The sequence below is a fragment of the Poecilia formosa genome, unplaced genomic scaffold (assembly GCF_000485575.1).
Source record: "Poecilia formosa unplaced genomic scaffold, Poecilia_formosa-5.1.2 Scaffold1, whole genome shotgun sequence".
NCBI classification, from domain to species: domain Eukaryota; kingdom Metazoa; phylum Chordata; class Actinopteri; order Cyprinodontiformes; family Poeciliidae; genus Poecilia; species Poecilia formosa.
This window is the reverse complement of record NW_006799940.1, coordinates 5,375,255-5,398,980: the sequence shown is the minus strand read 5'-3', so window position 1 is coordinate 5,398,980 and position 23,726 is coordinate 5,375,255. Positions and strand designations below refer to the sequence as shown.

General features: G+C 38.8%; 1 protein-coding gene across 13 annotated transcripts in view; it reads right to left on the bottom strand.

Annotated features, from left to right (window-relative positions):
* Positions 1 to 7,872: 7,872 nt before the first annotated feature.
* LOC103134535 (otoferlin) overlaps positions 7,873 to 23,726 on the bottom strand; it is an 83,184-nt gene continuing 67,330 nt past the window's right edge. For 2 of the 13 annotated variants that reach the window (XM_016669185.1, XM_016669214.1), the window contains 24 exons: positions 23,528 to 23,662; positions 22,939 to 23,100; positions 22,669 to 22,740; positions 22,053 to 22,172; positions 21,814 to 21,975; positions 20,485 to 20,647; positions 20,031 to 20,197; positions 19,812 to 19,841; positions 19,545 to 19,682; positions 19,373 to 19,448; positions 18,740 to 18,882; positions 18,532 to 18,666; positions 17,900 to 18,037; positions 17,679 to 17,806; positions 17,373 to 17,543; positions 16,757 to 16,917; positions 16,428 to 16,570; positions 16,260 to 16,348; positions 15,896 to 15,994; positions 12,454 to 12,695; positions 12,013 to 12,191; positions 11,622 to 11,722; positions 11,010 to 11,197; positions 9,334 to 9,422 (listed from right to left, as the gene is read on the bottom strand). In XM_016669185.1, the coding sequence (XP_016524671.1) occupies positions 11,017 to 11,197; positions 11,622 to 11,722; positions 12,013 to 12,191; positions 12,454 to 12,695; positions 15,896 to 15,994; positions 16,260 to 16,348; positions 16,428 to 16,570; positions 16,757 to 16,917; positions 17,373 to 17,543; positions 17,679 to 17,806; positions 17,900 to 18,037; positions 18,532 to 18,666; positions 18,740 to 18,882; positions 19,373 to 19,448; positions 19,545 to 19,682; positions 19,812 to 19,841; positions 20,031 to 20,197; positions 20,485 to 20,647; positions 21,814 to 21,975; positions 22,053 to 22,172; positions 22,669 to 22,740; positions 22,939 to 23,100; positions 23,528 to 23,662 (3,135 nt within the window). In that variant the 3' untranslated portion in view covers positions 9,334 to 9,422; positions 11,010 to 11,016. Of the gene's footprint in view, positions 9,423 to 11,009; positions 11,198 to 11,621; positions 11,723 to 12,012; positions 12,192 to 12,453; positions 12,696 to 15,587; positions 15,687 to 15,895; positions 15,995 to 16,259; positions 16,349 to 16,427; positions 16,571 to 16,756; positions 16,918 to 17,372; positions 17,544 to 17,678; positions 17,807 to 17,899; positions 18,038 to 18,531; positions 18,667 to 18,739; positions 18,883 to 19,372; positions 19,449 to 19,544; positions 19,683 to 19,811; positions 19,842 to 20,030; positions 20,198 to 20,484; positions 20,648 to 21,813; positions 21,976 to 22,052; positions 22,173 to 22,668; positions 22,741 to 22,938; positions 23,101 to 23,527; positions 23,663 to 23,726 lie in introns of all 13 variants that reach the window. The other 11 variants (XM_016669190.1, XM_016669206.1, XM_016669208.1 and 8 more) reach the window with 11 other exon arrangements.

Sequence of the window (23,726 nt, the reverse complement as noted above, 5' to 3'; positions counted from 1 at the left end):
CACAGCATTTTAAATAAACATGTAAGTGTTACTAAACTATTCCAATAACTAGTCGCTCCTGTTCAGCTTTTTAAAAACGTCAAGGAAAAATGTTGATTTAAAAAAAAAGTTAAATTTTTTTTTTTTTTTTTTTTTTTTTTTTTTGAGGTTGCATAAAGCTTTTAATGGGCCCTGTTGTTGTTTTGCACTGATATTTAATTTAATTTAAGGGTTTCTGCATAAAATCATCTTCAGAATGGATGAGTATTATGTTGATAAATATGCTCTAAAGTAATGCAAACTTTAATTTTCAAATGCAAATAAATCCATTTTGTCACAAACAAGTTTGTAGTCTAATTTCCAAACAGACTTTTATTTGCTGACTGATCTGAACAATATTCAGGTTTTATAAGTAATCAAAGTTGCAAAAAAAAAAAAAAAAAGATAGAAATTTAACTTTTTATTTAAGTCAACATTTTTCCTTGACGTTTTTAAAAAGCTGAACAGGAGCGACTAGTTACTGGAATAGTTTAGTAACACATGTTTATTTAAAATGCTGTGTGCTTGGAAATGCATTAGCTTGGCTGAGTTACTGTGCATTTATTTGTAAACACATTTTAGAGGAGCAAAGGTTTTTTTTTTTTTGTTTTTCTCAAAGTGAAAGGAAGGCAGAAAGCTTTTTCCTTGTACTAATCATGTACGAGAGAAATATTAAATATTACCCCAGTTCAGACTTGTTAATTTCTAACATTTTGCATTCTATGATTAAGAAGAAAAATCTAAAAAAAATGTTAAGTGCGTTGTAATTAGCCTCCCTGACATGAAACCTTATAGGATCACCTTTTGCTACCATTGAAGCTAGATTATTGTTGGGTTATGCAAATGCATCTAAACACAGTTATGTTGTAACCGTCTGTATGGTTTGTTCTGCTGGAAGGTGAAGCTCAAATTGTTTATAGTTTTACAATTGATTTGCTCGTGTTTACTGTCATTTTCTTGTCATTTCTGAACAACTTTCTTGTCTCTATCACCTGTGTGTTTATGATCTTTTGCATCCAGTAGACAGATTCTTCCACCTGAGCTGTGAGTGTCTGCATCTCCTCCAAGGCTACCAATGGTTGGTTGGTTGGTTCTTTGGTTAATGCTCCTTTTTTTTCTTTCCTGGCTTGTCAAGTTTAAGTAGATGACCGTGTGTTGGCAGGTTTGATGTTGTGCCATGCTTTTTTTCACTTGTGCTGTGCAAAATGTTGAAAGCTACTTCTCCAGTCTTTTCTCTGTGTCCCTTCGTCTTCATGGTGCTTGTTTGATCACTAATGTCCTTGAACAAACATTTATCCTGGGATTAGTCTGGTGGACTACTGTTTACATTTACAATTGAGGTAACTTCTGAAGGCCATTGTTTGAAATGGATTTTATTTAGGAATATCAGAGTAAATGGGGCTGTTCGTAAATGTAAGTGAATGAATTGGATGCAAAAACGATTAAATGAAGGATTCTAAGCAATTAAAATTTTACCTATAAATCCTGAACTTGACAGTCGATGTAGCTCCTATTAGAGAGTGCATTGTGCTTTTTACTCATTCGATTATTACTTTTCACTTTCCAAACTGACAGTTTAAATAATTTATCACTGCTACATTTTATTGTCATTTTGTCCCTAATTATTTTAACATTTTTGATTCTAAGAGATGCAAGACAGATGGATATTAATGAAAACACTTGAGGCAAAACAGAGCTTGATTAGTCATGTATTAAAAAAAAAAAGTTTTATTAGTTAATTGGGCCCTGTTTAAGAAGAACCAGTCCTGCTTCTTTGTACAGGTACAGCCCCCTTGTTCTCCTGTGACTTGCAACAAACCCTCCATTTCCCCCCTTCCTCCCTCATCATTTGCAGCTAATCTAAACGTGGGATAAAGATGCTTTGGCCGAATAATCGCAACAACACACCGGTTAAACACCTTTGGCTTCTTGGTCTTCTGGAGTGCAGCCACGGTCGGCCATCAGCGGCTTACTCAGCATTACCAACATACCTGGTCGCATGATCCTGCTGCTGCGGCCAAACGGAGAGCCTGGAAACCACAAGCTTTCCCTCATTTGCGCTCCAGGACAGAAGTGCGTTGAGCGGGCTCGCGTGCGCTCAAGAATGACAGCTTTGATTCCTGTTAAGCCTCGTTGCTTCCCGGAGGCACACCGGCTCTGTGAGCAGGGGTGAAAGTCAAGAAAAACTCAGAGGCCGACACGTGATTGAAGGGAGAGCAGTGGAAAAGCTGGCGGTTTTGGAAAAGCGGCCGTTCAGTGGTGGAGGAAGTATTTAGATCCTTTACATTTTAATTGAAGGGGAAAAGTAGCTATAATCCCCCAGTATGTATGCAGACGGTATGCACACACAACTGGAATTGAAGGCTTTTTAAAGTGAGGCAAATCTTGTTATTCTTACTACTACTGAGGCTTATTGAGATGAGTTTTGTCTCGGTCATAGTGTGCGCTATGACTTTTGGTTTCTTCTAAGGCGTCAGCTTTTTAGTAAAATCCACATCTTTTTCATAGAGTTGGGGTTTTGGGAATGCCTTTCAAACAGTTTATGGTGCCTGTTTTGTTGTATATTAGGGAACATTGCCTTAAAATCAATCATCTAGCTGCTTGAGGTGAATTTGACATGATGATACAAAGACATGATAGGTGTCTTTAGGTTTTAGTCCTTCAGGTATACTTCTTGTAGCCACATAGCTCAATTTTTGTCTCGTCTGACAGCAAAAGTCTGCTGTAGAAGGCTTTTGGCTTGTCCATCTGGGCAAATAGCTGGAAATTTCAGTCAAGCTTGAGGGGGTAGGTTTTGGATCTTTTATTGTCAGACTTATTTCTGTCCGTGTTAATGAAAAACTTGCCTCACTTTGGACAGCAACACTGGCTTTCTAGCAGTTTCCAGTTAATGTCGGGCTGTGGTTCCTGAACGTCCTTAGCAGTTTACGTTCCACTGAAGAAGATTGTTCCGTCTCCAGACCTTGGTAAAGTGTTGCCTCATCAAGTACTTTTGCTAAAAATAATTATTTCTTACTGTTTTTATTCCCTCATCAGATTTATTCAAATTAAAGGTTAGATTTTTCTAAAATTTGTCCAACTGCAGTAAAAGATACTGCAGTATCTCTTCATTTATCAGGAGAATGAAGAGTTGGTATTAAGCCAGTAAAACAGTTTAATTTCTCCTAAGCTTTGTTTCCTTCACCTGTTAAGAAAATGTTGACATATTTTTGTTTATTTTGTACATATAAAGACAATAAGGGCATTTTTAGTTCTATTCTTATTGTCAAGCCTATTCTTTAAAAACTGACTGCTGTAGCAAGTTTGAGTCCTTGCTATAGTGTTAACATCACACATTATTGTACAAATATTTGAGTCATGAAATACTTTTACAACTATGACTTAGAAAAATGTCTGTAGGTAAGAAGTCCTTTTTGCAGTTCTTCATAATCTTATCAATAGGACAGAAAACAAACAGGGTAGAGCAAAATTAATTTTCTGGCCTACATGCAAAATGTTATGTGTGGTGGAAAACTGAAATCATCCTGGATGCAGCAGCCCCGTTGTTGCAACATCATTCCGTTTGGATGATTTTCTACTTTGGGAATAGAAATGCTGGTCAGAGTTGATGGGAAAATGGATGGAGCTAAATATAAAAATGTTAGCGGTTGCTCAATAAAGGTAGCTTACTGGTGGTTCTGTCAAAGTTGAGACCTTAAGACAATTGAAAATCTTTGGCAAGACTTATTAAAATGTATTTTCAGATGTTCTCGATCTAATCTGCACCTTTTTCAAAATTTCATTTGTAACAAAAAAAAGTTTGAAAACGTGTATCCATTTACTTCTACTCCACAATTTTGTTAATTTTTGTGTTAGTCTATCGCTGGAAATGATTTTTGGATGTAACATGGCATTAATTAAAACATTTGCAAGGCACTCTGTAATAATTTAGAATATGCAAACGGTTAAATGCTCACTCAGGCAGTGAAATGCTCTTTCTAACTAATCCATTCATTCCTTTGTCTTTAGCTCTCAGCTTAGAGATCGTGTTAACCTGGTAATTCACTCAAAGCTCCGGAGGAGACTGAAGTGTGAGGACTAAAGCTGAAGTGAAGAATGTTGATGTTTAACGGGATGACTCAAACCTAAAAGACGTAAATAGCTAAAACAGGATGACTGTAAGAGAGTAAGAGAGCATAAGTGGTCTCACCTGCACAGGCGTCGTGCATCAACTTAATTTACGAGGTGAATACATTTTAATTTCTTCAATCAGAAACCCCCTCTCTCACGTCTAATATTTAAAGTTGAAGTGCTGCAGTTAGAAAATTCAGAGACAACAGTTATGCTGAGCTTCTTTTTGCAGATAGCAGAGAACATGCTTTGCTTTCCACATGTTACCTTGAGACAAGGCTGCATTTGAAGGAGCAGAGAGAAGCTTGCCATGCTGTCAATGATCCCAGCCTCCTGTTTTTCCTTTATTAAACCCCAATTATAAAATTCCATGTTTTGCTCTTTTCTCGGCGAGGTCATGGCCTCCTCGAGACTAAATGCCTCTGTGTTTTCTGGTGGAATCATCCTTCACTCTACCATATTCTGCAAAGTACAGCCAGTTTTCTGAGGGAGCCAGTCTGCGTTTCGTTATGCCATTTTAAGAGTTACCATATTTTCCAGACTATAGAGCGCACCTCACTATAAGCCGCACTCACAAAGTTTTTTTTAATTTTTTTTTTTAAACAGGGAACGTACATGTATATGTACGTATATATATGTGGCGTATAGCTGCACCGGGCTATAAACCGCTGGTATCTCCACCACTCTCGGTTTTTCACAAGGACCCAGCAGAAGGCTTTGTCTTTAATAAATGTGCTATTAAGAACGCAGGCCTCCGTCTCCAACGCCAAACCATGGATTCGTTCACGCCGAGCTTACGTGCAGCGGCTATCGATCTGTACTTCCACATTGATAGCCTTCAATTTAAAAACTGCATCAGTTTGAAAACATTTCTCCGTTGTGCCTGCTGCTAGCATGTGCTTGTTCTAAATGAAAATCAGCACTTCATTCTTTGATTTCCAATTTTGACTTCCGATGATTCACTTCCTGCTATAGAGCCCCCTGGTGGTTGAAGAAAAATCCACAGAAAAGCTGCACCGGGCTATAAACCCCATGGTTCAAAGTGTAGGAAAAAAAAGTAGCGGCTTATAGTCCGAAAAATACAGTAGTTAGGATTTACAATGTTATGCAACCCCATCCACCAACAACACTCTAAGCTGTCAGTTAGTTAACTGGCTAAAGGTCAGGCTTAGATTACACACCTCTCAACCCCCATGCGAAGAATAAAATGCTTTGTTGAACAAGGCATAAACATTTTACCCTGAGGAGGAATTAACAAGTTGAACTCACACTCCTTCAGAGCATATGCAGATTGAATAAGACGTATTATACACCTGTGAGTTGGGTCAAAGTCTGTCAAGCCCTAGCTTATGGTATTAGATAGATTATAGAATCACTCTCTAATAGCAGTCATTCAGTTTCTAATCGCAGCAGCTTGATGCATAAGCACCAAGAGTTCCAGCTAAGGGTTTGTTGGCAACAAGAGCCCCCTTTCTCAAAGGTCTTAAGACAAGTCAGCTGTTGGTGACATCACAGATGCTGGATCATATGTCAGAAACCTTTGCCTGCTGACTTGCATCCCTTGTGGCTCAGCGGCAGCCAAGACCACTTGAAGGGAGAAAGAGCGCTGAGATTCCCTGAGGGGATAAGAGCAGGGAAAGGTGGGAGGGGGGTCACTCTTCAGGGCAAGAACATCTGACCCGGGCGGAGGTTTATTTGTGTGCGCAACCAGATAGACCACATCTTGCCATCAGCTTGAAGAGACAGTTATTAGTCGGAAAATGATCGTGTATGTGAGTCTTTGGAGCTCTGTTTGTGATTATGTGGCTTGTGCTGCAACATGTGCTCCAAACACGCTGCTGTTGAACATAAAACCCTTCACTGAGGTTGGTTTGTCGTTCAAAGAACTGTAGTGCCACCTAAGGTTCAGTAGCACTGATATGCTCTGACCATTTATGATGTTACTCAGATGCAAGTCATCTTTTATAAAACTTGTAATGTGTAGACTGGGAATTTTGCCTAGAGCTGTAAGTATTTAAGATGCAAATGTGTATAAATTACATGCCTTTTATCTGAAAATGCCCCAGTAAGTAACATTCTCTTTCATTTAATTCCTTACATCACCTCTAAGAAAGGTTGGACTATTTAACGGCTGCACAAAATATTCATCACTATTTTTTTATTAAAGTATTTTGTTAAGATACAGTTTTTGTTTTACATTTTCTCCATGCGTAGATGGTTAAAATTTGATGAAAAATTCCTTTTTGAAAAAAAATGAGCCAAGAACAAGCAATAGATATAAAATAAAAAGCACCACTAGATGGCAACACAGAGCCAGGTAAATCACTGTCTTCATAGTCTTCTGTATCACGTTTCAAAGCTTAATAATGAAATATTTGTGCAAAAATTGGATTATTTATAGTCGAACCTGTATGCACAATGTGAACCTGAATGAAATGGAAAAAAAAAAGAATCCACAATAATCTTGCAATCAATTCTGTTTTTAGTCTTTGCAATGATATGCTGTATGAACATTTCACTCTAAAAAATAGCAGTTCAAACAAATAATATACAGACCCAAATTAAAATGAGATGAATCCTCATGACAAATTGGTGTAAACGTCTTACATGAATTGCATGCCATCTAAAAAAGTAAGCAAAAACTGTTCACATCATCTTTCTAGATAAGCTTGTGTCATGTTAAAGTGTTTCTCCCATCAGCTTTTTTCTGTCCCCCACTGTGAATTCTGTGAATTCATACCAGAAAAAAAAACAACCTATCAGGAAATTTCATGAGGTGTCAAAGGCCTTCAAACTGAAGTTACAAATTCTTATTTTAATGAGTTTGCAATATGTTGTCCATGAAATTCAGTTTATTTCAAATTTTAAAACAAACAAAAATATTGCACACATTTCCACACATACAAATACATAAATTCATCAAAAAAAAAATAAAAAAAAAAAATAGGCAAGTTTAGTGCAAACCGTAATTGTAGTTGGTAGTACACAGATTGCAACACAAATGAGGTCAATCACAGACAAAGTTCAAAGAGGACATCACACACAGGCTGAAAATTTTTCACTTCCTGTAATGCTCCAAATGCACTTGCATCATATCATGAGCTTATCTTTGCATTATTTGCAACATTAAAGACAACAGGGTGGATGATTTGGTTTGCATCGAGCTGGAAAGACAAGTCATGCCAACACACATGACCTCTCCGGTCACTTTTCACAACGATGCATGCAGATTAACACAGAAGTCTCTACTAGACGAGAGTGAAAACTGAAGAATTTGTTTCTTACTCCGAAGACTTTTAAATCAGATCTGGTCAAACTATATTTGCAATTAATTTGTGTCCTTCCACCCAGTAGGTCTTATTGTGAAGCTATGCAGGTATTGCTGTAAAAATAAGTGCATTAGGCAAATCGGAGGCTTGAACAACATGTACACAATTACAGATGAAAATGATTAATCATGATAAAAAAATAAAAAAAAAACTAAACTAAAGTGTGCGTCAAAATAACAGGTATAGAAACTGAAATAAAAAGTCAAATTATTTGACAAACACTGTTTGACCCAATCTGAACAATCTGCTGCTCAGTGTATTGAATAAATATTTAATACTGTATCAGAACAAAAAGAGCTTTTATTACTTCCCTGGAATATTTTGAAGTCATTTTGTTCTTTGTCTCATTGAACTCAGTAGGAAAATGTCTCTTTCTTTATTATTATTATTATTGTTATTATTATTATTATTATTATTATTATTATTATTATTATTATCCTCATTTAAGTGTGCAAAGACTGCAACAACTATAACAGTTAAACTGGTAACACTTTGCTATAAACCCATTTGTAGCATTTATAAACAATAACCACTTATAAGATAGGCTAGAAAGATTTTGATGTCTGTACAAATATACAGTGCTGCCCCTAGAAGAGTTTTTCAGTTTTTTTTATTTTTTATTTTTACCACATCTAAACAACTCAATAACATCTGAAAAGCTGTTTGTAATGATGATTTAATGATTAGTGAAAGAAAAACTATCTAAACCAAAATTATAGGAGGTCTGCAATATTTTAGATGTTGTTTTGGGTTGTTTTTGTGACCTCTTGGATGAATCATAGATGCTCTCTTGAAGTAATTTTGGTTCACCAGCGTCAACCAAAACCCTAGAAATGTCTTTCTAATACTTTCTTGCTTTTTGCTGTCTGTAAGGTTACATCTAAGAGACTTCATCGTTCTGGCAGAATTCAGCCTGTAATTGAAATTGGCCAAAAAAGATTGTTTGATCACACTTAGTTCATGTTTACACCACTGTGGTGATTACTTTTTCACACAAAGCTGGGTTGGCTTATAAATGGCTTTGTTCTGTAAATGAAATAATAATTTTTAAACAACTATTTGTATTTATTCAGCTGTCTTTGCATGACATCAGCCTCTATTTGATGACCTGAAACATTTCAAATGGACGAAACCAGAAAAAAATATGTCAAAAACTCAGCAGCACTGTATTTTTGCTTTGTTCTATTAAATAAAATATCCCTGTGGGTTTTACGGTTGATTAAATATAAATAGACGGTAGAATATAAAGAACTATAAAAGTATAAAATAAAAACATCAGTTTTACTTTAAATGTACTATGTGTTTTTTGCAGCTAAATTATGAATTTTAAAGCCAATTCCTGAATGTTTATGAATTTCTTTTAAATGCTCAAACAGACAGAAGTCAAAGTGTTATCAAGAGTCCCCTTCATTTGTTCCCTGTTAGCCTTGAGGATCAGTTACAGTGAATGTAGCCCGTGCAGCATTACTTGAAATGAGTCACCATGCAATCGTCTAGCCACTAATCTGACAGTTTTCCATGTTAATGAATAAAACACTGTGCAAATGGGTAAAGAGACATTCACTGTAAATATTGTTTCAGAAGCATAAATCAGGGGTTATTTTGTGGTTTCAGATTGCTGTGTAGTCAGTTCAAGGATGAAGTCCAGATGCTTATTCTAAAGCAGTAGGTAGCGTTACAAAAACTAGAGTGAATTTGATGAGAGGAGTCTCTCTCCCTACCAGTAGCAGATCCCCTAGTAGCCCCACCCTCCCCTTTATCCTCCCCTTTCTCCCAGCATTGCCCTAAGCTCCCAGCAGCTTCTTGACAAGGTAGCCTGGCATGCTGTAGAGGAAGAGGCCGATCATGATGAGCAGCAGCAGGGCCAGCACGATCTTGATGATCAGCCACTTGTAGCGGTTGCACACCAGGTAGCGGATGGCTTTCAGCGGGCTCAGGAACCACAGGAAGGTGGTGTCTGGGCGACTGGATGCAGGTTCGATGGGATGGAAGTGGGAACGTTGGAAACAACATGCAGGTGGAATGGGCGGGTTGGAGGAGGAAGGGGGTAAAAAAAGGGATAATGAAGATAATGAAGAACACAATGAAGCACAGGGGCAGAAATGGGAGAAAGAGAAAGCCGTAGTTAGTGCACTGAACGCAATGCTGCAGTTGTGAGTCGTTCAGGTTACTCACAATCTAATGATTCAGAGGAACAAAAGCACAAATCACAGTCAAAGCTTTACAATAATAGTTGGTAAAAATGGGTAGATGGGTGGAAAAATGCACGGATGACTGAGCAACAGCTCCAACAGCTGGCATTGTTTCTACACGCCTTTCTGGCAGCTAAACAAATGCAGACCAACACACCCAAAAGAGAGCTGATTCAGTCTAAATAATTGCCTTTTATAACTTTATCTCATAATCATCATAAAAAGCTGTTAAATTCACTGCTTTTCAGTAACAAGTGTTTATTTATCATTATGTTGAAATGAAATAATCTACAAAATAATTCAGTTTAAGGAGTTAAATGTTTTTCAAGTTTATGACCCTGCAGTGTGCAAGACTTCATAAGAGGCAAACATTTCATTTTGCTTCTTACAAGCAGTGCACATTTCAGTTAATACCCCAAAGTCAGATGTGCAAATTGAGACAAACGCCGAAATTCCATCACATAGTTAAATATTAGACATGACAAGTTTGGAAGGGTTCCCAGGATCTCTTTAAAGAAAATTGCAGCACAACTTAGGTTTGCAAAGCTGCATTTGAATGAATCCCAATACTAAGGTTAAACCAAAGCAAAGATTTTTGGCCCAAATCCATGGCACCTAATAAAAAGCAATACCCAGGTTCCTTCACTCCAACTGTAAAGCACAGTGGAGAATGATTTGAGCTTGGTTTGCTGCCACAGAACATGTGGACTTTGCATCTTTCTAATAGCAGAAGTATGGCTGACATTTGGTCAAGAAGGCAGGAGAGCTATCCAAACAGAAGAGTCCATTCACAACAACGTAGGAAACTAATAAAATCATTTGTAGGTTATTGATTCTTAAGTTGGTTCTAGTAGTTATTAAATTATGGGGCTTACTTTGCTTTTCACAAATGACTTTTCTATTTTAGTAGCAATATTAAACCTGCTGTCTGTTTTGCTTACTTGTAGTTACATCACAATAACTTTAGAGTCAGGTATGTCAAAAACCCAGAATTAATAGGGTGCACTTTCTTTTCGCATAAAAGAAACCTGAGAATACTTTTTATTTCGCAGAGGAGCATCCTTACAAACCAAACTCTTTTGTGTCCCTGAAACACTCCACTCCTTTTCATGAACCATTTATCCAACACTTTACTTAAAACACCTGTTCCAAATCAGTCAGGTGGCTACACATGAGATGTACAATGGCACTTGTTGACAAGAGACACTGAAACAAGAGACAAGAGACAGTATGAGTGAAGACTGATCTAATTCTAAGGTAGAGGGAGACAAAAGTTGGAGACAGCAGAGAAAACAAGACAAGAGGAGATAGTAAAGACAGCTGAATCCATCAGAGACAGTGAAGAGGGGGCAGAGGCTACCAGCGCATCAGGCCCCCAGGATCTTCTTGACAAGGTAGCCAGGGATGGAGTAGAGGAAGAGGCCCAGCATGAGCAGCAGCAGTATCAGCCCCAGAGCCTTGAGGATCAGCCAGCGGTAGTTGTGCCAGATGAAGTAACGAAGTGACTTCAGAGGGCCCAGAAACCACATTAGACTCGTATCCGGACGGCTTTTCAAAAGAAAGCAGGGGGAGGAGGAAGGACAGGAGCGCCGGTGAGGCAGAGAGTAAAGGGAGTAAAGGGTGAGTTGTGTGCACAAAAAAAGAGGGGAAGGGACGAGGGGAGGGGAAGAGACAGGGACACAGTTGAAGACATGGTAGGAGGAGAAACGAGTGTGTAACAGTGGCCTTTTTAACAGTGCAGAAAGCAGTGTTGGTAAAAAAATAAATAAGAAAAAAATCATCTGGAATTTGATTTATGACACACTGCTTATTGCACATCATGAATGAATGTCCAAAAAAAGGAAGGCTAAAGAGACCTTTGAGTGTAGTTGCAGAAAAGGATCCACACACTTTCTAACTGGAAAAGCCAGTGTTTGTACTGTGTTTGTAAAAAAAAAGAAAAAAAAGAATTCCAATGAATTTAAAGTCTTACTTTGGTTTCTCCAGTGGGTCCGGCTCATTTCTCCCCAGTCCCACAGGACTTTTCTCTGCTTCCTCTGCAGTGACAAGGTGAAGCTCAGCCTCAACTTTACCCTGAAAACACAACATATATATTTTTTTCCTTTTACAAATATGGATAATAATTTTAAAGTATTTTACAAAAAAATGGCTAAGATATGAAAAAAGACTTTTTAGAAAATCTTTTCAGAAACCCTTCTTTTGCCACAACCATTTTCCACTTTAATAGTTATTCTATCCTCTCTACCTTCAATTTTCCATTTTGGTTCACCTATAGTGGCTATTTGAAATAGAAATAGAAATGCCTATTTCTAGCTATTACTTTATGAAGTCTCTGTCATTTCTGAAGACGATGATGTTCTTACTGTGAGCTCCATCTCGTCGTTCTCATCACGTGCCACAAAAGGCCACCAGCCTTTGACCCTTTTCTGCTTGAAGATAGAAATGGTGGGAAGTTCTTGTTCATTTCGGATCATGTCGAGGTTGCACTGCTTGGCTGTCTTTGCGCCGCGGGGGAACCTGTTCAGGTCCAGCTCAATAGCCCCTGGAAAATGGCGATATGAACAGCAGTCAGATGTCACTCTCAGATAAATTAGTTTGCAGGAACAAATATTCCTGCCCCTTCAGACTGAGTAAAATCCTTGGGTGCATCTCTTGAGTAAGTCCAGAGAGTTACGTCTAAACATATCCCACTCCAACAGCAAGACTGAAATAATATCCCAACAGCATTTCAATCTAAAAAGTCAAAGCATGACTCGGTGCTCTACAACTTGCTCTAATAAAAGAGAATAATCATCAGCCCTTACCGAGAAAGTCATCAGCAGAAAAGTGGTCGGCGTCCCAGACCTGCATCGTGAGACGAGGAGGGATCTTGTATTCAGTCTCGTCCCAGGAGAACATGGACTCTTTCTTAGAGATGATGATCTTCTCTTCAGCCACAAGGTAATCGAACGGGAAGACGAAGCGCCAGTTGAAGTTGCCCTCACCAGTTAGGGAGTGGTAATGCACGTCTGTGTCCTGTTTGTCTTCCTGCTGCCCTTTCAGCCATCTTTGGAAACAGTGAAACGAAAAGGAGTGAGGCAGGTCTCCAAAGCAATATGACATGTAAACAGATTTTGCTGTTTGATTATAAAGATCATGCATGTAAAAACTTGCAACAGTTGGTTAGTGTATCAGCTTAGTGATTGGGATAAAATTTGTTGCGGTACTTGACAATTTAGATTTGTTAAATGAACCAATCCAATACAGAAGGTAGAAGAAAGGCAATTTTAGTAGTCTAAAATCACAGCATGTGGCTCCTAAAGCTTAAATCAGATTTAACGTCTTCATCATAGTGTCAAATAAAGTCAATAAAAATTTTTAATTTAAAAATGTGCTTAGGAAGGTGTATTTAAAATATTGTTTGACAAAATTAAAGCTTTGAATATCAAAGTAGCTGTTTTCATTAACAGTTGAGTGAGACTGGCTTCATGAGTCAGGGGGGCAGAAGAAGAGCTGCTCTCTCAGTTCTCAAAAACACCAATGGGTAGATCAATTTTCTGCCATCTTTGAAGAATCTTGATGAAACAAAGTGGTTTGATTTGGTAACTGAGATGCTTATAAGAGGCTGGGCAATAGGTGGAGGCGAGAAACAGCATCAGGAAATGTTATTTCGGATAAAGAGGGAGGTAACCTTGCTTACATCTGAAACATCCAGGGTTCCAAGACATTTTCTGTTTGAAGATTTTAGACGTTTCAAGACTTAAATTTTATTCCATTTTCTCTCTGTGTTTAAAGTGTAACTGTAAATATTTAATTGGATTTGATTTTTTTTGTTGTTATAGTGTGTGGGGCTTAGAGTTATTAGTAGCACCAGAGATGCAGCATCCCGTGGTTAAACATTAAACTATATAAACATGCCTCTGTTGGCAGTGATGGTTTCTCATATGGGTGACATGGGCAACCACTTTGGGAAACATCGTGACAGGGGGCGGCATAAATGCTGCAGGTTATCCCCAAGTGTCATGACTTTCATACTTAATATTGAAATCACAAAAACTACAAATATTTGTGTCACAATCACAGTTATCACAAAAAATTACATTATTCTCAAGGCAGTAAACTCATAATCTTAAGAAAAATCAAACTAGAACAAATCCCGCTTTTGTTTTCCCTTCATTTTTTTTTCTTATAATTACAGATTTTATTTATTAAAAATGCCACCAAGAGTTGACTTTCTTTCTTCAAACTTAAATCCATACATGATGGCAATTCCACTGTCCCAGTCTGCATTGGAACCCTAAACATCACAAGATGTGCTTTTGTTATATCTACGATGATTTTGCTTGGCCGGCTGCTGAAATGATTTAGGATGTTACACTGATTGTTACGGTAAAGTCAAGGGGCAACGGATTCAGAGGTGAAATCAGCTGTGGTAAAACCGGCTATTGTGAAGAGTGGCAGGAGTGAGGAGGCAGCAAAAATTACAGAAATTATTTCTTAATTTCAAATCCAGGCTGCAGAAATGACATCATTCGAGCATGCATACAATGACCAAGCACTTTATTAGGGACACATGTACATGATCGAGATAACGCTGGAAAATGTTGCTGGTTTCCTTAAATAAGAAGATGAAGAAAACTTTTAGGCACTTTGACTGTTGATTGAGCAGAGCTAATGTGAAAAATTGGCGGTTTCTAACTGCATTGTGAGAAACAGTACTGCAGGAGGAAATACTTGATTAATGGTGAATGACTAAACTGGTTGAGGCAAATAATTAGATTTATTAATCAAGACAGCAATTAAAAAAAAAAAACAGGATGTAAGCTAAAAAATATTCTGATTTCCAAATTTGCTTTAGAATTCAAACATTGAAACAAAAAGTCAAGACTTTTTGCAGATAAAATATACCTGTGTTTACATATGAGTATCATTGTAGAGTTTACCATATTGCAGTTTCTACGTAAAGAAGGACTCTTGAGGTATCAGTGCAAAAGTGATACATCAGATCTCCTTCATGTCCATCAAGATAGTTGTAATTTTTATTTTTAAGCAGAAAAAAGAGGTGCCCAGTATGAACATGTTGCTCCAAATAAAGTGCCTGGTGAGTGTACAAGAAAGTATGCTTCCATGCAAAACATTTTTTCTTTTTCAAATTAGAAAATTCAAAATCCCCTTAAATATAGCTGCAGTAGAGGACCAAACCACTTTAGAAAAAAAAAAGATAAATTATAGCAGATATATCCCCACTTGATTCTTGAGTGAAATTCAGGCTGGGCTGAAACATTTCACACAGCTACTCTGCAGCTTGATCAGAGTTCAGACTGTCAGACAATTGTTGTTTTGGATGCACTCTAAAGGGAAATGTAACAATATGCCAGAGTAAAACAAAACAAAACAAAACAAAAACTTTTTTCTTCTTTGACTTCTGAGATTTTGCTGCAGTAGTTATGAAACTTCATGATTTATTTTTTTATTCTTAAACTAAAAACAACTTTTCTCAGACAGCTAAGGGCAAAGATATTATTCTACTTTAATGCATGTATCTGGCTGGATAATCTGAAGTGCTTTCGGAAATGAGTGTGTGTCAAAGGTTGTATGTGTCTAAGAGGCTCCATGATGACCTGGTGACCTGACAATACTACAGCCGCCTACTGACACTGTAAATAATTAAGCTTGTAAAAATTATACAAATCTAGGTGCGTCACAGTAGGTTTAGTTTACGTTAAATGACTCTCTTCTTAATGTAAAATGTCAACATGCATCGAGGTTTGGTCCTTACTGCAGTACTTTTTCAGTAGGAATTGCTTTTTGTTGTGTTAGAAAAAGTGGTTGCAACAAGCAATTTTGCGTGCGCCGCGTAGCTTTACAGCACGAAGAGTCACAGAGAACTTAATCAAGGTATTTGGGAGCAAGGAAGCAAGGAATTTCCGCGAGCCATGCGATGGAAAGGTGTGTTTACCCCCTGACATAGATGTCAGACATCTTCTCTCCTGTCAAGAAAGCATCGTCCTCTAGAATTACGTCATCAGTGTTCCAAATAATAACACGGAGCTCAAAACTAGACACCGGCGGAGTTTTAACCGGAGAGGAGAGAAAAGACAACAGACAGGAGACACGCCACAAACAACAGAGACGTGACACAATCACGCACACAGAAAAAAGAAAAGATGGAAACAAAACAAAAAAGAAATAATGGTTAACAGTAAAAAACACATACAGCTCACACCCACGGGACGAGGCCAGGCTGCCTTATCCCGCCGTACCTACCCCCTCACAAATATGTCACTGGACTTTTCCCCAGTGAAGTAATCATCGTCTTCCAGTATTACTTCATCAGTATTCCAAATAATCACCCTGAGCTCATATCTAGTAAGAGGAGGAGGAACACATACAAATGTAGTTGCACTTATGTTTAATGTTAAAATTTACATACAAAAGCTGCATTTGACACAACTAGTAAAAAAAAAAAAAAGAACTCACCAGAATTTAAGCTGGAATAAATATTGTTCTGTTAAATACTTTGAAAGCCCTAAATAAATCTCTTTTTGACTGAATGGTCATCAGGACAATAATAAGAAGTAGAATTTATAAAAATTCAAGGTAACATTTGTTTATTGTTCTCAGCACCTACCTCTTTGGTTTCCGTGGTGATATGTCAATTGCAGGCCCAGGAGCGGGCATGTCCATCGGAAACATGTCCACCCACATCTCAAGTCGGCCCTTTGATAGAAGAGAAAAGGAATCTGTAACGACCAGAGTGGTTTTATTTACAGCCTAGGACCAATCGATTCAATCCCACCTGTTCGATTCCAGGTTTGTCCGGGTTCAGAAGAGGTCTGGTCTCCACATGTTCGGGAACGAGCTTGCAGCCGACTCTAGGGATCTCCTCCCAGTGGTTCAACACGCTCAGGGCTAAATGCTCCTCCGTTTGCTTCTTCAGACCTGCACGATCAATGCAAATGCGAAAGAACAAACTGAAGAGCGAAAACGCTAAAAAGCTGAAAATCGCGCACAATTTTAAGACAACACGCTGAATAATGTTTGAATTGTAATTCTGAATATTGCAACAATCAGTTGTAGAAGTACTTCCATTGATCTCACAATTTTAGAAGAGAGATTCATTCTTACCATTTTCATCCTCTATTTCTGTTGGTCCAGTAAAGATTCGATTCGCGACTTTGACTTTGCCTCCCGGCCCATAATGAGGTCCATCAATCTTCCCTTCCTTGCAGAGCTTAGCTAGGATCTGGCTGGGTTTCATAGGGTCGCGCCAAATGTTGTAACCATGCCTAAAGTCAACAGATAACAGATATTTTTCAAGCTATAAACTCTAAGATTTTGGGCAGAGACCACTTTTTCAACCTGGGTGCAGGGGTTGCAGTTACTTTTCACAAATTTAACTTGTCTAAATATTTGCAATATGGGGAAAATCCACCTATTTTGAAATAAATACACGTAAAAAATTCAATGAACATTGTTTCTAACTTTGTGTTACTGAAACCTGTGTTGTGCTGTAGCAAAAGCACTAGCTTGTGTGTAAGCATAAATGACAAATTGAGTTTTGTTTTCAGGCCTGGTCTGTTAGCTTCTAAGCTAAGATCTTCAGCTACTTTAGGCTTTACTGTTCTAATAAATTACTGTGCTAATACATTTTACATCTGTATTCCATTTTCTACGTGCAAAGAACTGACAACTCCAAACAGCTGAAGAAATAACTCACAGAATAAAGCATACAGCTACTCACATAGAATAGTTGGACGCAATGCCACACGTGGCTCTGAATTTGCTGTAAAACCGATTCTCCAGGTCAATCTTCGTTTCTCCAATCAGGTCGTCTGTGCCGACCAAATCCCAGTCATACACAGACACTGTCAACATCGACTCCATGGGGAAGGTGGCTTCAATGTCAAAGGATCTGACCGTGAAGAAGCAGATACATACTGATGCATTAAAAAAATGCAGAGTTGGGAAAATAATTTAACTATGTCTCACTTCTACCATTTGACTTCAGAAACTACAAGGGGCTAAAAGTAGCTTTTTCTCCACTCACTTGCCAAACACAGGGTTGAGCTGCTTGGAGATGTAGTTCTCTTTGTCTTTGACTTCTGATTTGCCCAGCTTAATGACGACGTATGGATCGGCCTTCCCATTGATATCAGCTGGATGAAGGTCTGTGGCCTGACGAGAAAGTAAAATGAAAATTCATTTAAACTGTCTTCTGCATTTTTAAATCGCTCTTGGATCGATTCCAACATCAAGAATGTCACCCACCCTGACCACATAGACGCGGACAAGAACGTGGATGGGGTCGTTATGCGGAATGCTCTGGAACATCCCCATGTTGGGATCATACCCAGCTTCTCTTGTGATCTCCTGAGAAAGTGGTACTTTGTACATACATAAAGAGCCCTGGGTCACAAAGAGATAGACAAATTGTGAGGAAAATGACCCGAGTCAGCAAAGTTACAGACATTTCCGCTCAGAGAGGCAACTTTAGACATTGTATGTTGTGTGGTTCAGAGTCAATTTGTGCATATAAACCATTTGTTTACCAGAAATCCTTCAAGAATTTTGCAATCCTACTTAGAAGTAAGCAAGTTCTTTAAATATTTTGAGGGCCTTTAATTCAAACTTCTATTCAGTCATAATAAGAGATGTATAAATTAGCTGAATCCTGGAAAACAGAACAGACACTGAATCTGTTTCTATTCTCTAAGAGTAAAAAACAGTCTTACTTTGACCTTATTGAAAAAATAAAAATTAATCAAGTCAATAGTTTATTGAATCTAAGCGTCTTTCTGTATGCTTGGTTGGTAGGCATGTTGGTAGGCACTGAGTTCGATCATTATGGCAGCAGCGTCCAAGCTGGTTGAGTCACATATATTTCCACTCTGTGTTCCTACCTTGAATCTGCCTACAATCCTGTCATCATCCAGGGCGTGTTCGTCATCATCTCCCGCTTTTCCTCTGTACAAGTTGAACGTGTGAAGCCAATCCTCAAAGTTGCCATACTCACTCTCCAGCTCTCTGTTGTACACCTGCATGAGCCAGACAGCATGAAAAATTCAAACGTACTTAGCTGTTTGCTGGCTTGCCGCCTGAGAAACTCACCACTAGCTCATCCACTCTTGCTTTAGGGGGCCGCTTCTCTGAGCCGTCCGCAGCTTGACTCCTCTTCTGCTTGGAGCTCTTCTTCTCTTTGAACCTTTCTTTCATTTTGGAGCCTTTTAGGTGGAGGTCGTCGGGTCTGATATCTGATCAGGATGAGAAACTTTTCGGTTCAAATGGAGTCACGAAGAGGATTAGAGGTAGAAGTACAAAACATGTTGCGTTCGAAGCATATCGCCGTTTTATCATAAAAAGTACATTTCCCTAAAATGCTGAAGTCAGGTGATATTACCTGCTAGAACATAAAACCAGAGGATATAGACATCCGAGCCTAGAGCAATACATATTGAAGTGTCACACTGACAGAGTTGGTGGTAAATATATGAGTCTCTGTGGCAAGATTTGAAAATCGATGTTTTAAGTAAAACAAAATGCACTGAAGTTTGTGTCTGTAACGTGACAAAATTTGAAAAATGAGAGGGTTGTAAAAATATTTCCCCTGCAAAAACAACCAATGATGGAGAATCAGAATAGCTCTCATTGTTCTAAACAAAAATTAAAGGCAGAAAATGTGCATAAATATGTCAATATCAAAGATTTAATATTTGTTGTATATATTCTGTAAAAGTCAAACACCTGCTGCCTCAGCTGCTATCTCGAGGTCTTCTCTCTCCTCTGCCTCTGCTTGAGCTGCTTCCTGGGATCTGAGGTTCTAGCAGACCAGCGAAAAAAATACAGAACAAGATTAACATCAGAAAAAAAAACATAAAAATGAGTGAACAGAGCTGGAAAGAACAGACTATACAACCTCCTTCAGCGTCTCAATGGAGGCAAAATACTTGGACCACCAGTCCAGCACTCGCTCATCCGTCTCTTCCTCCTCCTCTGCTCCTCCCTTCTTCTTCTTTTTCTTCTTCTTTTTTTCTTTGTCACTCTCGTCTTCGTTCTTGAAAAAGTCACAGAGACATGAATTTATTCCAGATTGTTGTTGCTTTTTCATTCAAGGCTCTGAAACAGTTTACAGCATGCACTCCTGAGCTTATTGACTGCTAAATGTCTAAGGGGAACTACTCACCATGTCAACTTTTACAACAGCATCAGACATCTGGGCGTTACATAAAACAGCACAAGGGTTAATGCACAATGGGTGATACAGGAATGAGCAGCACAAATACAACGGCAGGTAAAAAGCATAGGACAAGCAAGGGTAATACTTCTGAGATCTAAGGAAGTGCATACAGGACAGATATACATGTTTATTTATTCAGCTTGAAGACAGGACAGAAATCCTTACAGCATCCAACTTGACAACTGTGTCCATCTTTCGGATTGGGGGCTCGGCTTCTAGGCTGACGGAGACGTCACCTGCGGGACGAGAGAAGGTGCGGGAAGAAAGGCTGGGTGAGGAGCGAGCTTGGGAGCAGCCATTGGTTAGAACCATGTAGCCATTCATTAGCTTAGCTGGAGGCAAGCCGATGATGAAAGACAGCAGCAGCAGTGGGCAGGAGGAAAGGACAAGACAGGAGGAGGCATGCAAGAGAGGAACAAGACAAGAAAATAGAGGTAAGATATCCACAAGAGGGATTTTGAGGAATGACAGTAAGCAGAAAAAGTCATTAAAACAGAGACACGAAGTTGAATCAAAGTATGCTATTACTTATTGTTTTATTGAGTATAAAAATGTCAACTTGGAAATACAAGAGGAGCTGACACCAATAAATACTAAGGATCCTTTAGGCTGTAAGTACCTGCAGTGGCCCAATTGTTGCAGCTTTTGTCTGGAGGACTGTAGATATAATGTCTGAGAGTGGAAACAGCGTGGGACCCCACCAGGATGTAGCGTCCGAATGCTCTGCAGTCCACCACCCGGATGTTAAGAGGAGGATGGAGAAGCTCATTTTCTGGCAGGTCCTGCGGTAACAAAATGTCAACATCAAGCTCAATGATTAAATATGATGCAGGGTTCCAAAAGCAATGAATAATACTTTAGAAAACAATTAAATTACACGAGAAGGCAATAAGTGAGAAGGTGACAAGTATTGATAAAACAAAAATGTTTGCAGAAAACACATTCCAATACATTAGAAGAGAGAAAAAAAGGCATAAACAGGTGTAAATCTGAAATTGTCCACTCAAATCAAAAGCTGTGGATATGAAAATCAGTTTGAAGGTTTGTAAGGTCTCAGCAGTTCCACAAAAATAATGTGTAATCACCTCTACGTTTCAGTTTAGGTCAAGGAACATCTAAAACAGGGGTCCCCAAACTTTTTCCTGCAAGGGCCACATAGCTGTTCCTTTCTCTGGTCGGGGGCCGGTCTTAGTTTTTGGAGAAAGAAACCTTAGAAAATTCTTGTAGGGGGGGAGGAAGAGAGAGAGAAGGGCTGTTCTGTGTTTGAAACTGTCGAGCGGGGGGGCGACACATATTTGCGCTTTTAGATAGATTGTTACCCAGAATGCAAATGGAAAAAACCGTGAGTGAAACGGTGACTGGGACTGACTAGTATATATTCCATTGAGGGAAAATTAGTTTCACATCTGCTCAAGAGCCCCCTTGGTGGTTGAAGAAAAATCCACATATAAACCGGAAAATACAATATATGAAAAAAAAAAAAACACTGAATGCTCTCTGTTATGAGCAGGCGGGCCAGATCCAGCATTGTTCAGGGGGCCAGACCAAATGACGTGGCAGGCCGGATCCGGCCCGCGGGCCGTAGCTTGGGGACCCCTGATCCAAAACCATCCACTCAACTGGATGCTTTTAGATGGTTTCCATATGAAACATGATTGTGTAAAAATCCTGCCAATAAAATAGGGACAAGTACATTAAGAGCCTTAAAAGTCAATAATAAAATTTTGAAATAAGTCCTGTAACTGATAGGAAACAAGTGGAAGGAGACCAACACAGGAGTTACATAATTCAATTTCATGTTTCATATGAAAACTCTCTGCAATAACTACAGAGAATGTATAAGGTTCTTTTCAAAGAACCTTATACATAGAACTACAATTGACTGTGATAAAGGAGGGAGGGATTAGCCTTTGCTAAAACAGAGACGGCTTAAACCAAACAAACTTACCACTTCAAACCATTTGACCAGGGTGCTGAAGTTGGGATTCTTCTTGTAGTTCTGAATGAGGGCAGATTGAACTCCTCGACCTGCACACTCGATGTCCACCCGGGGTCGATCAACTTGGGCCAAATTGATCCTTTTCAGGTCCCTTAATCCCCAGAATAATACCTGAATTGGGAAAAAAAGAAGAGTGAGACGGAGGTAACCTGTAAAGCTCAAAACACAAAGTAGGAGGAATAGCTCACCTCTATGCGGTAGCGACTCAGGACGGGACGTATGCCCAGGGGAACAGGGAGGATGGGTCCACGCTCCGAGTCCGTCGGCCCTTCAAGGGGAGGAAGATCAGCCCTGCCTCCTTGACCAACCTAATGTGAGTTGAAATGTCAGATTTCAAGATTTTGTTTTTTTGCCCGGGGGGGCACTTTTAAGCATAACTGATGAAATTAAAAGAACAATCCTGGAACCACCAGCAATTTAAGTCTACTATTAACAATGCTCTACTATTTTTGATACAAAGTGTTCAAATGTTCAGTTAGAGTTATTCTCGCTACGTGTCATTTTGCTGCTACTTGCTACGTAACCCCCCAAAATAATGGAAGTGTTATATTTGTTTAAGACTGTATGTATGCACCCAATTCTTGTTTTTACGTTCATTGTACATGTATGTCTTATGCTATCGTACTCCTGAAAAAGAATCACAGTTAAAAGTCCTACATTATTAGTTTTTTCCAAAATTCTATCTTAAAAACAATCAAGAAGTGTGAAGAAGTGAAAGTGAAAGGATATACAACACTGAAATAATTAGGAGAGCAAGATAAATTGAAATGGAAAAAACAAAAACAAAGGGAGTTTAAAGAGGACCTTTATTTGAGGAACAGCAAAGTCATGGACAGCGATTAGAGCTCGCCTGATCTCCTCTGCATCAAAAGGTATCTGTAAGAAGTAGTAGTCAAAAGACAAAAGGCTTGATTTAAGGGGAAAATAGTCATAGTGATGAGGATGGAAGAAAGTTAAGGAAGGATTTTTACAACAAAAATGGAAAAGGGATCTTATCAAATTTCTAAAATGAAAATCTGTGATCTCACAAGTATCATCTTTAAGCAGCATAGTTCACTGTGTTTCCTCTGTTACCTGCAGTAGCTCGAAAGCAGCCAGCAGCTCTCCTGCAATGCTGTTCCCTCTGTATATCTGGTAATACTCCAGCTGTGGGGGGAACCTCGGTGGTCCGTAAGGCTCGTCACGCATCTTAATAGTGGGCTTTGCAAACGTCCGACCTATAAACTCTGCCTTACCCTGTGCACCACATTGTGTGACATAACAGTGAAGCAAAAGTTGAGGGGATCAGGGAAGGGGATTAGACACAGGTCTGGGTGCAGTTACCAATATCAGCCACTTGGTGTCACTATTTAGCCAAAGTGGTGCAATCCTGGAATATTGTTCAGTTACTGATAGTACAACTTGTAGTAGATTTACATAATCATGATTAAATATTTACAATATGAGTGATACATAAGTTATAACATGAGTACTCTATTTAGCAAAAATAAGTGAGAACATAAATGTAAAATATGCAGAAAAAAAACAAGGGTGGACAGACAGAAGGAATGAGGGATGGAAAAGCAGAGATTTTAGTTTGAACGGCTACAATCTTCAGCTATTTTCATTGTTTCACAGGTATATATATATTTTTATAGCTTAGCATCAAATCAAAGGATCTTACCACAGTGTCTTGGTCATAGAACTCAACAACAATGATCGGAGGGTCGTCTCTGAGCTCAGTAGCCTCTCCAAACAGCTCGACATCATCAAACACCAGCAGTTGGTCCCACGTGGGGCAGAGCGTCTCATTTAGAACCTGCGGCACACACCAGCCCGGTTTGCACGTGAATCGATACAAAAACTCACACAGAAGTTAAGAC